Below are 16,163 nucleotides of genomic sequence, written 5' to 3' on the forward strand. Positions count from 1 at the left end.
ATTGCTATCTCAATTTGTCCCTATGTATGCTGAACGTTCATTACTATCTTGTTATAGCAATTCTCTTCTTATTATTTAAGCTTATAATGCCACATTCTTAGTAAGGATTGCACTCCTCTGCTTCTATTTGCCTGATAAGTCACTTTACTCCTAATTATGTTTTATTTGTTGTTATTTTCTTTTAGGTGAGCTGATCCCTTAAGTATTTCCTGTAGTGCAGGCCTCATAGTGGAGAATTCTCTCAATTTTTGTATGTCTGGAAAGGACTTAATTTCTACTTCATATTTAAAGGAGAGCTTAGCTGGATACATTATTCTAGTACGGTAGTTCCTTTCACTTAATAGTTTAAATATTTGATTCCATTCCTTTCTGGCTTGTAAGGTCTGTGCTAAGAAGTCCAATGATAATCTCATGGGTTTTCCTTTATAAGTTACTATTTTCTTCTCTCTGGCTGCCCTGAGATTTCTTTGTTGGTGATTTTTGATAACTTTAATACAATGTGTCTTGGTGAAGGCCTTTTTGGGTTGAGATAATTGGGTGTTCTGTTGACTTCCAGCTCATTCCTTAGATTTGGGAAATTCTCATCCACTATTTGTCTGAAAATGCTTTCTAGTCCCTGCTCCTTTTCCTCGCCTTCGATAATGCCCATTATTCTTATGTTTCCTCTCCTGATACTATCAGCTAGTTCTTGTATTTCTCTTTCATTATTTTTCATTCTTTGGTTTCTCTCTTCTTCCTTCCGATGCATTTCTAGATTTCTGCCTTCGATATCACTGATCCTTTCCTCCATTTGGTCAACTCTATTTCCCAAGCTTGCTATTTCATTTTTCAACTCTTGCAGTGTGTGTGTGTGTGTTTTAACTCCAGAAGATCTATTCTATTCTTTTCGAAGGTTTCAATCTGCTTGCTCATCTATTTTTTTTTCTTTTAATTCTTGAAATTGTTGATATGACTTGTTTCGGAACTCATTGAGTTTTTTCAGAAGTACTATCCTGAATTCGCTGTCATTTAAGTTGCATATTTCTATGTCTATAAGCTTATTTTCCGAAGATTTTTCTCTTCCTTTCTGAGATGCTTTGTCCCCTTGTTTGTTCATGATGTTTAATGGACTATTTCTCCTCCTGGGCATTAATGGAAGTGTATTTTGCTGTTTTTCCAGAAAGATTTATTATGTAAAGTTCTCTCTTTAGCCTGCTACAAAGAAGGCGCTTTTCTTTTGGTTTCTAGTAGGTGGCGTCTAAGCCTCTTGGATTCCTGCTTTATATAAAGCCTAAAGTCTTTTATTTTCTTGTAGATTTTAATCAGACTCGCTACTCTCAGTTTCAGTCCCTGTCAGTATTAGCAATAGTTTCGGTAGTGTTTGCTCAGATTCCCCTGGGGCTCCGCAGTGATCGGTCTCAGAGGGTATGGGGGAGGAGACTTCTGGGTTTGGGGTTGGGGGCTGTGGGTCAGCCTCTGTTTTGCAACCGCAGCCAGTAAAAATCAACTGTTATTTCTCTGTGGTCCTGTTCCACTTCTCTGCTTTCTGCCCTGATGACTGAGCCCTGCTGCTGGCTGCATAGAAGTCCTAGCATTTCCAGGCAGGGCTGTTCAGGGAAGTGGCTGCACCTTCTCCCCTCCCCCTCCTCCTGCAGGGAGCTCCAGAGGCTATGAGAGGTAGCTTCAGTCTCGGTAGCATTTGCTCAGATTCCCCTGGGGCTCCACACTGTTAGGTCTTGGAGTGTATGGGGGAGGGGCCCTCTGGGTTGGGGTTGGGGGCTGCAACTCAGCCTCGGTTTTGCAACCGGGGCTGGTAAAAATCAACTGTTTCTGTGGTCCTTTCCCACTTCTCTGCTTTCTGCGTAGAAGTCCCGGCACTTGCAGGCAGGATTGTTCAGGGAAGTCACTGCACCTTTACCCCCTCCTCTTGTAAGGAGCTCCAGCAGCTGTGAGAGGCAGCTTCATTATTTCTCCCAGTCCACCACCTGACACCCAGGGTTTTGACCCGTGGTAGTTCTTATGCGCAGATCCCATGCTCAGATGTGCTGGTGTGCAGTTTGGGTGTTTTTGTTCAGTTTTAGATGTTCAGCTTATTGTTGTTTCAAGGGGAGAGATCTGAGGATGTCTCTTACTCCACCATGTTTCCCAGAATCCTCTGAGTTCTTTATATATTTTGTATATTAACCCCTTATCAGATGTATCGTTAGTGAACATCTTCTTTTAATCAGTTGGTTGTTTTTTTTTTGTTTTGTTGATGGTTTCTTTTGCTGTACAAAAACTTTTTAGTTTGATGTAGTCCCATTTGTTTATTTTTTCTTTTGTTTCCCTTGACCAGGAAGATATATCTGAAAAGAAATTACTGTTAGTAATATCAGAGAGCTTACTGCCTATGTTTTCTTCTAAATGTTTTATGGTTTTGGGTCTTACATTTAAGTCTTTAATCCATTTTGAGTCTATTCTTGTATATGGTGTAAGAAGGTGATTCGGCTTCTTTTTTATTTGCATATATCTGTCCAATTTTCCTAACACCATTTATTGAAGACACTATCTTTACCCCATTGTATTTTTTTTACCTCCTTTGTCATATATTAAGTGAATGTATAGGCGTTGATTTATTCCTGGGCTCTCTATTCTGTTCCATTGATCAATGTATCTGTTTTTATGTCAGTACCATGCAGTTTTGATTACTGTAGACTTGCAGTATAGTTTGAAATCAGGTAGTGTGATATCTCCAACTTTGTTCTTCTTTCTCAAGATTGCCATGGCTATTCAGGGTCTTTTATAGTTCTATATAAATTTTAGGATTATTTGTTCCATTTCTCTGAAAAATATCATTGGTATTTTGATAGGAATTGTATTGAATCTATAGATTGCTTTGGGTAGTATGACCATTTTAATGATGTTGATTCTTCCTACCCATGAGCACGGTATGCTCCATTTATTTGTATCTTCTTCAATTTTTTTTTAATGACTTATAATTTTCTGAAAACAGGCCTTTTACCTTTTTGGTTAATTTGATTCCTAGGTATTTTATAGTTTTTGATGCAATTGTAAATGGGAGTTTTCTTAATTTCTCTTTCTGAAAGTTCATCATTAGTGTATAAAAATGCCAATGACTTCTGGATATTTATTTTGTAACCTACTACTTTACTGAATTCATTGATCAGTTCTAACAATTTTTTGGTGGAATCTTTAGGGTTCTCTCTATATAGTATCATGTCATCAGCAAATAATGAGAGTTTTATTTCTTCCTTTCCAATTCGGATGCCTTTTATTTCTCGTCACTAAATTCTTGACCCAGAAATACAACTTCCTAGTTTTATTTGGAGAAATAAGATATGGTTGAACTCTTAGCACTGAGTTTTCATCAGTAACTCCAGCAAAAGTTTGAGTTTTAAGCAGAGAAAACATAAAGGAGTACCCAAGTCAACAATTCTAGTGTTAGCTGAGCAAAAAGTTAACAACGGAAATTCGTGGGTTAGGCCAAGTGTGTTTCTCCAACAGAGGGTAAAGAGTTCCTTATTTAGAGACAGTGGCAGCCCCATGGCATATTGCTGGGACACAGATGGATGTGGGCAAATGGGGAGGGTTGGTGGAGGGCTACTAAGGGATTCCTAGGGTCCATCAGGGGCAAGTGTTACCTGAAGTTGGATATGTAAAACAGAGCTTCTTTGGTGGAATTAAAAAATGTACAGAGTGCCCAATGGAGGCCTACACAAGATCAGTCCATTACAATCTTAATTTTGTACTTTATGCTTTCCCAGAAACCCGCATCCCTCACCCCAATATAACTTTTGCTTCAGTAAACCTTCACGTGTTCTCCATTCTGCCCAGAATACCCTTTCTCCTCCATTCCTGTGCTTTCAAACAATTCATCTTTTAATACCTTAATCAACTGTCACATATACTGCAAAGCCTACCCTAACTTTTTGTTTTGGTTAGTCATTTAATATCATTTATTCATTCACCCTCTAATTATTTATTAAACCTCTATTATGCATGAGGCACTGCTAGGCATTGTGGATATAATGCAGATCTGATAATTACTCACTGCCAACTAAAAATCCTTCAATGGCTCCCTATAAAGTTAAAATGCTTAGCATGGTCAACAGCATCTTTAATTATCTGGCCCCTGCCTAGTTTTCAAGGCCTGCTTCCTAGCACCTGTCTACTTGACTTAATATGGCTCTCTCTCAAGTTTCTGTTCCTTTTTCTATGCTATATTCCCTTGTATACTTGGTGAATTTCAACCTTTAACACAGTTGTTTGTGAGGTCTTCTCTAAAGGATCCCCCTATTCTCATCTCAAAGCTGATAGTATCAGGTACTTCCTCTTTTGTGGTTCCATAGCATTTCATATTTAATTTAATCATATACTATGTTACCAATTTTTTGTTTGCCTACTTATCTTCATTCAATAGTCAGCCATTTTATGGTAGAGGCCTTATCCTATCCATATTTGTAACCCAAGTCACCAACAGAAAGCCTGGCACATAGTTGGTGCTTAATAAATGTGGGTTAAGTGAGCAAATAAATATATTTATTTGGTTGAACAAATTGGGTATTTTAATAAGGATATTAAATGATAGGAGAGGGCACCTGAATGGATACTCTGCCTACTCCATACTTCTAACTAGTGTAATTGTTAATCTCAGGGGATAAATCTCTAACCCAAAGTACTCTATAGTCCCTTACTTGTTTCTTCAGTTCTGTCCCTTTTCTTTTGCCGAAAAGAATTTTGATATCCCAGTAGACATAAGTTGAAGAAGGACATCTCAGCTCCTCCCTGTCCTCTTCTGGAACGTCCAGGCTGGAGCACTGGACTCTGTGTTTGGTAACCATGGTAATGTTATTAAGAATTACTGACACTCCCTTTGTCTAAAGAGGCACAGAATTTATGGGTTCATGGTGGAGCAGGTGTGGGAGTGGGCTAAGTAACTTCAGGAAAATGGAGGAATTAAGTGCCAGTTACCCTTTTTCTTGCTCCTGTCTTATTTATACTCTAAGTTTCAGAAGGCAGTGAGTAGAAAGAGCACTGACCTGGGCTCACATCTTAAGTTTTGTCATATTCTAGATGCCTGACTTTGAATACAGTAATTAAAAAAAAAATGGTGATGGTATCTATTTTATAGAGTTCTGAGAATAAGATAATGTATGCAAATTTCCTCAGCACTGTTCAGCATATAATGGAATCACAGCAAACAGATTTATATTTAAATCTGAATACAGTCCTCTTAACAAGTCGTTGAGTTATTTCAAGCAGCAGTGTGCTGAGCCAATTCATATTTACTTTCAAGAGCCACTTGCTAAATTTTCAGGAATTCTGTGAGCTGGATGTTAAACAAGCCATTATTAAAAATTAAAGTTATCTAAAATTATAATTGAATAAATTATATTAAAAATAAAAGTAGTAAGTACTAAAAACTCTTCTTTAATTATTTTACTACATTTCACTATTATCTGTGCTCATGTGGTTATTTACATTCTATCTAAATATTGTTCTTTTCTTTCATTCTTTTTTTCTCTTTGCTTTTCAGTTTGGGAAATTTCTGTTGGCCTATCTTCAGACTCACTGATTCTTTCCTTGGTTGTGTCCAGTTTATTGGTAAGCCCATCAAAGGCATTCTTCATTTCTATTACTGTGTTTTTGATTTCTAGCATTTCTTGTTGATTCTTAGTTTTCATCTGTTTACACTACTCATCTGTTCTTGCACATTGTGCACTTTTTCTATTAGAGTCCTTAGCATTTTATTCATAATTATTTTAAATTCCCAGTTTGATAATTCCAAAATTTTTACTATATTTGGGTCTGGTCATGCTCGCTTTGTCATTTTAGACGGTATTTTTTTTTTGCCTTTTAGCATGCCTTGTATTTTTTTTTTTTTTTGGTATACAGTCAGACATGATATATGGCTAGAAGTTAGGCTTTATTTTCTGTTTGCAATAGCTGTAGGTGTTAGAGGCTAAAATTTTCTGTGATGTCATTGTCTTTGGGTTTCCTTAGAGACTCCTTCTTAAATAGCGTGAGCTTATCGTTCTTCCAGTTGTAATCCTGTTATTACATAGGCACCCTACTGATGTGTTGGTAAAATGTGGGGAGATGAAGTATTCTACAATCCTGTTTAAATCTCAGTCTTTCAGTGAGCTTGTGTCCCTGAACTGTGACCCTGAAGGCTGGAGTTGGTTGCTTCCCTTCTCATATTGGTTAGGTTGTTAAATAGTTTTTCTTGAAGGTACACCGTTGTTAAGGAGAACTGAATGCTCTGGGTGTATTTCAAAATGGCTACCTTTCCCCTCTACCTGCCAGAAGGATGAGGAGATTTTTCTTCAATCTTTATAGTAAGATTAGGGTTTACTATATGGGGTTCTTGGAGGTAAAACTCATGAAAATGTGGAGACCACCTAAGGCTGGCCCCCGCAAGAGTATTTTAAATCTCTCGATCTAGTCCAACTTTAGTTTCCAACAATTAGTCAATTGCCCTTTAAGTATTCCTATGAGTTGCTGGTTCCAGTAATTTTTGCTCCTGAGTCAGCCACAAGTCTCTGTTCTGCCTGTTCTGATTCCACCTGTCTTTCAGTTTTTGTGGTAGAGGTTTGCCCTGTTACCTCAATTTTCTGATGCATCTAAGAAGGGTTAATTTTCAGTTTGTTTCAGTTTTTGTTTTTGTTTTTTTGTTTTTTGCTTGTGAGGATGAGAGTGATGACTTCCAAGCTCTTTACATGACAGACTGGAAACCAGAAGTCCCTGTCTATTCCATTAGTATGGAGGAAATACTATGTGATGGCGTGTTCATCTCCTCCCAATTTCATGATCAGTGATGTCACACTGGTAGCCTGAAATTGGCCATGGTGGGACATAACACTACAGAAATTGGCAAATCTATGGGCAAAGGCTTGATTTTTGTTTTATTGATTACCCAGAATTAAAAAAGTGATTGAGAAAAAGTTAATTATGCAGACTAAGTTTAAAAGTGTATCATGTCTGTGGCCATTACATTATCAATAGCAAAAAAATTGAAATATTCTTCCAGTATTCAAAAACTATTATCCAATTCAGCAAAGATATTGATCAAGTCACTGACAAATAAGTCCAACCTAAGTCTCATTGTTTCACTTTCATCTTATTGATTAATGCAAATGAAAATGTCAACCTACAAAGCTATATTCATTTGTCAAATGCACTCATAGGATAGTTCTTGATTCAAGAATTTGGCAAAACTCAATGAAATCATTCTGTGAGAAACAGTTGGCTATAAGGAATTTACAATAAATAAGATTGTACATTTATTTTTATAAATTGTGTTACCCATCCTTTATATTGGTAAATTTTATAATAAACTTTATGTAGATATACATACACATACAACTATTTTTCCGGATAGCTGTTTGTTAATAATTTACCAGCGCACACACACTATGGTCAATTTCAAGGTATCAATGCGACATCACTGAACATGGACTTGGGGATAGGAATAGCATACCATCTTTTCATATTTTAATTTGGAGACTATAGGAATGTTGGGAGAAATTGTTTTAACAGTAGTAAATGGTAATGTTTGACATAATTGAAATATTATATTCATAAGCACAGTGCAAAATAAGATCAAACCATGAAACATGATATAATCCTGTATTAGTATAGTCTTGTAAATAAGAGGAGTAGCCTTATAGGTGTGATTTACAGAAAACAGAGTCCTATTTAAACTAACTAACTAACAACAACAACAACAAAAACTCCTCTAGTTTAAGATTTTGTCAATTGTTTTTTAAGGGCAATGCACCAGAAGGTTAACGTTATTTTGACAATAAACATATACTAACACCTACTATGTGCCAGATGGTGTTCTGTCAGGATGCAGAGATGACATTTAAGATCACATAAGTAGTTAAAAGAATAGCTGGGAATCCTGAGGACATCATACTAAGTGAAATAAACTAGTCACAGAAATAGAAATACTGTATAATCCCACTTATATAAGGTATCTAAAGTAAAACTTATAGAAACAGCAAGTAGAATGGGGGTTGTCAGGGCTGGGTGGAGGGGGAAATGGGGACTTATTCAATGGGTATTGAGTTTCAGTTTTGCAAAATGAAAAAGTTGTAGAGACATGTTGCATAATAATGTGAATACAGTTGACACTACTAAATTGTACACTTAAAAATGGTTAAGATGGTTAAAAAAAAATAGTTGGGATTTGAATCCAGGCCTAACTCCAAAACTTATGTTTAGCAATTACGTTATCACTGTTGCCTTCTTTCTAATAATTTCATCTTTGGTCAAGGAATATTTCCTTTCTGATTTATATGAGTCCTCCTCTTCTATATGGCAGGGTAGCAAGCCATTGGTTAGCAGCCACATTGCCTGAAGACTTACAGATACCAGAAGTTTTTCTTGGAAGACTGGCATACTCAGCCAGGATAGCAAATTCAAAATGGAGTCATCAATTCAAAAGATTAAGTGGATAACCAAACAAAAGCAAGAAGGATTGGGGAGAAATAATTTTGGCTTTTAAAAGACAACATACATGACTACATAACTGAAAAAATGCTTATTCTATTAAAAGAAAAAGTCTGTGATAGAAGAAATTTGAAATCATAAGTTGTTTTGTTAATGTTATAATCTGATGTCAGTAATTCAAATATTCCTAAATCTCAATTTTTTCAGAGTAAAATGGAGTAAAGGCTAACTATAGGCAGTATATGGCAGAGGGCCTGAAATGGAAGGAAATACTTCTGAGAATGAATTAGAATCAAACTTACTGCGTGGGAACAGCCATGTCTCGAAATGATAAAACTCAAAATAGTAATAAAGACAAATGATTCTATTACCCAAATTTAATCAAGATAAATTGAGTGTTTCAGAAAAGCAAAAATACGGTTTGCTAGAATGAAAAGAACAATTAGACTTGTTTTTAAAATCCACACTTATAAGCGGTGTACTTAATCTCCCTGATCCTGTTTCTTTATTATAGGGTATTGAGCATTTATTTCACATTTCGTTTATTTCATTTATTGACTACTAGGACCAGGACTATAGTAGGTAGGTGCTAGGGATACAAAAATGACGAAGGCATTGTTTTTGCCCTCAATACCAATGTAATCTAGTAACTACTATAACATCTACTGAATGTTTTCTATGTGCCAGGTACTATTATAAATGCTCTTAACTCATTAAATCTTCATTTAAAATCCTTTTCACAACCTAAAACTTAGGTACTATTACTATCATTTACATTTGTACAAGAGACACAGAGACTCCTGCCTAGGGATTAAACAGCTATCAAGAGTTGGAGCTGGGCTACCTCTTGACAGAAGACAGAAACTTACAAATTTGTGCATGTGCAGGTTGGTGCAAACTCTCCACAATGAAGCAGTTTTAGTTCGCCCATTCTCAAAACAAGTATTAAAATGTTACCACCTCTTGGGGTTGTGCTGATTAAATGAAATAATACATTTAAGGGTATTATGCCTGAAACATGGTAAAGCACTAAATTAATTATATTAATTTCATTTTATCCCTTTACGTTGTATCACCGTGGAGAAGCTAAGAAAGCTTTCAAAGCTTTAGCTACATATCACATGCCGGCTTTTCAAATGCGGAATTTACTCCGCTACCAACAATGTGAGAGCTTTTTACTTGTTTTATGTTACGATATACGAAAGGGCCACTCTCTTTGACTACTTTTTTCAATTTTTGACAGTCTCACCTACTTACTTTGTCAAAATCTTCATCTGTCCCATTTTATATCGCCACCTCTGCCACAAACGAAGTACTCCGAGGAGCCGCCAGGCGGCGCGTGGGCGGGCGCCTCGTCGCGCCACAAACACTGCCTCACCTACCCGCCCAGTGGCGCGAATGCTCAACCCAGTTCTCGCGGGAGGAGGCGTGGTTTTGGACGAGAACTTCTAACCTCACCCTCCCTCCCAAGGGTCACATGACTAACGCCTGCTGGTCCCCTACTGGCTGCTTAGTAGGCTACATGATGTCGCGAGGTCTATTCCGGAAGCAGACACTTGAACTATACTTCTCGGCGGAAGCGTGTCACAACCTAGCCGTCCACCCTTAGCGGAAGTTCGTCACGGCGCAGTTGCCTTCGCACGGCGGATGTGTGTCGCCGCTTAAGTGACGCTGAGAAGTGCTTGCAGCCTCCGCCGCTGCCTTCTGGTTGAAGCACTATGGAGGAAGAGAGGAAGAACAACAAACGGTGGTATTTTACTCGAGAACAGCTGGAAAATAGCCCATCCCGTCGTTTTGGCCTGGACCCAGATAAAGAGCTTTCTCTTCGTCAGCAGGCGGCCAATCTGCTTCAGGACATGGGACAACGTCTTAACGTGTATCCTTGCGGCCTAGGCCTTCGGCCTTGGAGTCAGTCCCGCCTAGCTCGCGTCCAGGCCTCAGGCTCTGTCAGGGACGAAACAGGGAAGAGAGTGGGTAGGGGCTGGATGTCCAGGTGGGAGAGCCTACGACGGGACGGGCTGAAGTTAAGTCTTCGCGCGAGGGTGGCGAGGCGGAGTTAATTTCCCGCTCGCACACCGGTGCCACCAACCTTGCTAGGAATTCGTATCCTTCCAGGATTTGTGTTTAACCAGCCCTTTTTAGGCCCTTTTTGGTGTGTTCTGATTTCCTGTTCTAGTGACAGATTCTGCTTTTCTGCTATGCTCTAGGGGTCTGGTTGAGGTTTCACCGTTGATGGCTGCCTCGAGCTTAGTGTGTAAAGAGAATTTTAAGAAATTCAATACCCAAGTGAAGGGTGGCCCAGAATTAATGCTCAGCTTTGATTTAAAATCCGTTCTTCCCACTTACTAGCTGTTTTAGAAACCTGTCAAATTTGGTATTCTGGTCTGTAAAATGGGGTGATACCTCTTGCATTTGATTTTTGTGCCCAACACAATGCCTGGCACTCGAGTTCAAACAGTAGCTAGCTACTGTTAAGAATGTTATAAAATTTCACAGGAGGGAGGGATGTAAGTTTAGATTTTAGGGCTGTAGACCTACGGATCTAATGGTTTAAAAAACTTGCAAAATACTGTTTTGTGTTTTTTTAAATTTAAGATAGAGCTAATGTCTTCGTTTTTCTCATATTTCAAAGGTGAGATAATTAGTGATCCTCCCAAGCATTTTATTTTTGCTTTTCACTTTATGTTTATTATCAGTGCTTCAGTGTAGGACATTGTATAATGACTAACGACATGTGGATACCAACAGTTTTTTTCAAACACCACGTGCCAGTATTTTCTGGTAAATATCTATTTTTCCCAAAACAAAATAACCAACATAATACAATTTTAGTTGACGGTGATACCATCAGCATAATTCACCCAAATTACAAACATGGCAATACTTAAAAACTGCACATTATTTCACTATTTCATAAAAATTCTTTTTGAACTTCTACAAACTTTCCAGTGTAAAAAGAATCCTCAGAAACTTAATGATAACGTTAAATTGTAGAATACTCTCTGGAAATGTAGGGAATTAATTTTCAAATTTTGATTTTAAGATTTTTTTTTTTAATGTTAAAAAATGTGAATGTGTTGAGAAAAAGCTTCCAGTTGATGGATTCAACATGGAATACTTCAGTAATACTTTAGTAATGTAGAGGAAAAACTGGAGCAAGTATATATTATAAATAAGTCTTTCAACAAGGTGAACAGATGAGCAGTTCTTAAAGCAATTGTACTCATAAGGAGAGAGGTCTTAAGCTCGTTTACAGAATCTTCTGTAAGTTAGAGTTGGCCACCTCCAATGATTCATATTTTACTAGGACTTTATCATAAGAGTCCATGTACTTTTCCAAAAGCTCTTCTGCCATTTAGATATCCAGGTTTCAGAACGTGTTCGACATTGGCTGCCCATCTGCCACTTTTAAGTCTGAGTCTCCCAAGCAGAATTATGTTGTCTTAGTTGATTGAGCTGTGTTCTTCAAGGCACCATCATGTTTGTTAAATACATGAATTAGTTTTTTTCAATCGTTGAGCATCCCCTTATCAAAATTGTGAAGTTGGATACTACTTTGACATTTGGATAATAAACACCAGCTTGACAGATAATCTCTAGTATATCACCAATAACCAGCCAAAAATAACATGAACAGAGGGATACTGTGTTGGAGCTTTTCATAGAAATTCTTGTATCATTGAGCATAGCATCAGATTCTGCCCTAATTTCTTTAGGTTTTGGTAAAAACCTGTTCGACAAACCATGTGATTTAGTATGTCATTTTACCAGGTAAAGGGTACTACTCTTCTATGGTAAGAACAGGATTAATTTCAATAGCGAATTTTCATTTAGTTTCAGTAACTTCTCGACGTTCATCTGAAACCAGCTTACTGTTGTCAGTGATGTTATGACATGTTGGACATCTTTTCCCTTTGTAGGAAAACCTCTATGTCAAATTAAAGTCTTGTTATCTGAAGTTTGACAGCTTCTCCTTTGATAAGACCACAGATAATTTCTTCTGCTCTTGTAGGGTTCTTCATGAGAACTGAACTTTTCTGGAATTCTGGCATCATTTTCACATGTACAGCAGAATCTTAGTAATTTCTTGGTTATCCAGTCTTCCTTAAGGCACTCTTGAGTTCTTTGGTTCTTGAATTTGTCCTAGAACAACAGCATAAGTGGTAAGCAATATCTAGAAATGCAGGGCTTGGATATAGACATCTTGATGAACTTGGTCTTCCACCCTGTCTCGGTCTTCAAGGTGAATATGTTCTGGGCTGGCACCACTCCTGCCACCAGGGTGCATATGCTGTTGCTAGCTATCATGGTCCACCCTTGCCACAACCGCTTTGTCCAGAGATAGGGCCTCATGCACCTACCAGGTTGAAAAGAACTGATCAGTCCAAGCATTTTTTTTTTTTTTTGTTAGAAAATATATTCATTTTGTAGCAGAGAAAGATAAAGTTCTTTTCACTCTGGGAGTGAAAAATTATCCTTGGGTGCAGCCTCCATTTAAATATGTTGCTGTTTGTAACATTTGTGTATTAAAATGCTCACCTCAAAAGAGGTGTTTTCTTTATTGCCAATTCCAATTTGTTTCCTAAGGATTTAGTCAGTACTGAGTTAATTAAACCTTTTGTTTGAAATTCTGTTTCAGTAGCCCTTTCCTTTTTATATATGTGTTATTAAAGGTTGCCATTATGGGACTGCCTCATCTTTGTGTATGTACTCCACTTTGTCATCTGAGGTCTTTAGCAGTAAGGCATTTAAAAGTTTTTCTTTTCGAATATCAGATTGTTTCACAGTGTTTCTAGTCCCAGTGGTCACCATATGAGAAGGCTGGCTTGCCAGAGAGAAGTGGAACTGAAAAGTTAATTGCTGGAACTTAGAAGGTGAGATAGTGGAGACATATCTTGGGGCCAGGTCATGGAGGGTGTTGTAAATCGAGAAGAGATACCATGAGCTAATGGATCACCCTTGCAGGTTTTTCAGTAGGCAGGTGACAGGTTTAAGTCTTAAATAGATCCACATGCATGCTGAGAAGCTTGCTTGTTAATTCAGCATATTTATATTGAAAACCTGTTATGTTTAACGCATGCGAAGTGTCAGTTGGTGGTTAGTAATTTGGTGGAGAGGTATGATTTTCATTTAGGAGCATGTACTCTGCTTAGCTGAGTGATGGTTTTGGGAGGATATAGAGGTGGTATTTTGGGGACTTGTACTGCCTGCCTGTTTTGGGGCCTTGACTTGAACATTTTAGGTCACAATTGACTATCAACACTGCTATAGTATACATGCATCGATTCTACATGATTCAGTCCTTTACACAGTTCCATCAAAATGTAAGTATAAATTTTTTATATAGTGTAATTCTTTTGTGATTGAGTCCAACTTCATATTTCTTGTGGTTGGTCTTTACTGCTGAACTGAGATTTGAAGTTTTGAATTTAGTGTTGGTCACTCATGTGTCAGACTGCTCTTTTGAATCCAGCCTTCAAATTTTTCTGTGAAGTGCCTAGTTGTTTGGTAAGTTTAGTGCATCCTAGAGTAGGTGGATTCTTTAATAAAGAAATAGATTATTAAACATTTAAATTTAACATTTTGGGTTGGGAGAGTAACATTAAAGGGGAAACGGCATAATTTAAGTGCAATTTTTCAAGTGGTAAGTAATACGGTCATAGGAAAATAAATGAATGGAAGTTATTTAGATTTATCTAGTGATAAAATTCCAATCAATGACAGGTTGGAGTGGGAAGGTAGGTTATAGGATGACTGGGGTTGACTTTTAAGACAGGAAAAAGAAAAAAATAGTAATAAAGGGATTTTTTTTTTCTGGACAGAATTGTTAATAGTGCTATTTTCAGTTTCGCTACCTGAAATGGTACTATTTAACATAATTATAAATTACTTGGAAGAGAGTGAATAGTGATTTCGCAGCTGCAGGTAAGACTGTATTTAATAAACTCACAAGATAATAGAGCTAAACTTGATGAACATGTCATATGGCTTTGTGAGTTAAATATTCCTATTTTTTTTTTTTAAGGTTATGTTTTGAGGAAAAGTGTTCCAGACTTAGGATGATAGATTTCAAACTTATTTATTTATTTATTTATTTAGTGCTCATAGGAAGAGATTCTGTGAAGCTAGATATTGCTCTTGTAAGATATTGGTGGGCTCAATATTAGGAGTAATTGCACAGGAAACCCTTTGAATTTGTGGATTAAGTATTCCCAATTTTTGCTGATTATCCAGTCAGCTTGGCTTTCTCCTACCCTTAGCTTCCGTTACTTTAGCCATGCTCTACCTCTCATTGCAAGGTGCACACCCTTATTGGGAGAGGGAGAAGCATTTAATGAGGCTATCTGATGATTCTAGAATATGAGCTCGTGGATAAAGAATAAAACTTGAAAGTCCATAGCTGTTTTGCCAATTCTCAAAGTTTCTACATGTCTTCCCTTTTTTTATGGTAAAGATTTGAAATCCAGGGTGAAATACGTCTCAATTTGTTCACTGTATGCATGTATATGTATATTAATGTATACTTGCCCTGCTTTTATCTTTTAAATTATGTCTTTCCTTATTCCCCATGTATTAAGCTTAGCAAGTACAGAGACTCACTTTCCTGTGTATCCTCCAAAACGTCTCAGTAAATTTGTTGAATGAATGATTGGTCTGGTAATTATCCAATACCGAGAGAGATTCTTTGGGATGTCATGATTTTTTTCAAATCCGATGACTTTTAATTTGGGGTTGATCCTTTAGGGAGTTGATTTAAGAGTTTAGCTGTGATGAATCCAAATTCAGATTTGAGAGGACTTAATACATTGTTGTGGAATTGATAAGTCATATGTTCTGTCAAACTCCTATACATTTTCTATTTATTTTTTTAATTACAAAGGTAATAAATGCTCATGGTAAAAATTAAAACAATACAGAAATATATAATATAGCTAACGTAATCCCACTCTCCAGAGTAACCATTAATAATCGTTTAGCATATACTGTCCCAGACATTTTTCTGTGTATAAACTAGCATTTATGCATTTCTATGAATATCAATTCTTATTGTACTACTCTTATACAACTTGATACTTCACAGTATATATTGGATACCTTTTCATTTTGGTTTCTTATTATTTTAAATGACCACATAGTATTTCTTTGTGTTACCTTATTTCACCAGCTCCCTTTTGGTGATATTTGAGTTGTTTCTAGTTTGTAATATTATAAATAATGTTACATAAGATAGTCTGGTACACGTGTAGTGCACTTATGATTATTTTAGTATAAATTCTTATAGGTGGAATTGCTGTGTCCAAAGGTATGTATTTAAAATTTTTTTTGTTGTGTTAATTTGCCCTGTTGAAAGATTACATCAGTATACATTGTTTCTAGCATTGTAGGAGAGGGATCTTTTTTTCCCCATCCTCACTGACAGCAAATATGTTACTTCAGGAAATATTAAGTTGTAACTACTTGTGAAGCACTAGGGATACAGTGGTGACCGAGATAGAGGGAGTCCGAAATTATTTTCTTAATTTACATTTCTTCAGTTAATGAAATTGAGCTGCTTATGCCTATTAGTCATTGTTCTCATAAAATTCAGGAATTAACTTAAAAGCTGACTGTTGATTCACTTTGCCCCTCTTTAATTGTTCCAATTTTCTTACTTATATGAACACTGTGTATTAGAGCTGCATGTCATGTGTTGTGAATACTTTTCTAATTTTGTTGGTTCTCTTTAT

At 36.9% G+C, this 16,163-nt stretch overlaps 2 protein-coding genes and 1 pseudogene across 4 annotated transcripts in view; 1 reads left to right on the forward strand and 2 right to left on the reverse strand.

Annotated features, from left to right (window-relative positions):
* The window catches only part of TEX49 (testis expressed 49), a 29,532-nt gene extending 24,211 nt beyond the window's left edge, over window positions 1–5,321 (reverse strand). Inside the window, exon 1 of the mRNA XM_025050263.1 lies at window positions 4,674–5,321. Coding sequence (XP_024906031.1) covers window positions 4,674–4,752 — 79 coding nt within the window. The 5' untranslated portion in view covers window positions 4,753–5,321. The remainder of the gene's footprint in view (window positions 1–4,673) is intronic.
* Window positions 5,322–9,941: 4,620 nt separating this feature from the next.
* The window catches only part of CCNT1 (cyclin T1), a 32,185-nt gene continuing 25,963 nt past the window's right edge, over window positions 9,942–16,163 (forward strand). Inside the window, exons 1-2 of one of the 3 annotated variants that reach the window (XM_025050260.1) lie at window positions 9,942–10,312; window positions 13,679–13,760. In XM_025050260.1, coding sequence (XP_024906028.1) covers window positions 10,155–10,312; window positions 13,679–13,760 — 240 coding nt within the window. In that variant the 5' untranslated portion in view covers window positions 9,942–10,154. The other 2 variants (XR_003047794.1, XM_025050261.1) reach the window with 2 other exon arrangements.
* Window positions 10,547–12,772, reverse strand: LOC102891067 (annotated as a pseudogene).

This window comes from Pteropus alecto, unplaced genomic scaffold, assembly GCF_000325575.1.
Source record: "Pteropus alecto unplaced genomic scaffold, ASM32557v1 scaffold196, whole genome shotgun sequence".
Taxonomy (NCBI): Eukaryota; Metazoa; Chordata; class Mammalia; order Chiroptera; family Pteropodidae; genus Pteropus; species Pteropus alecto.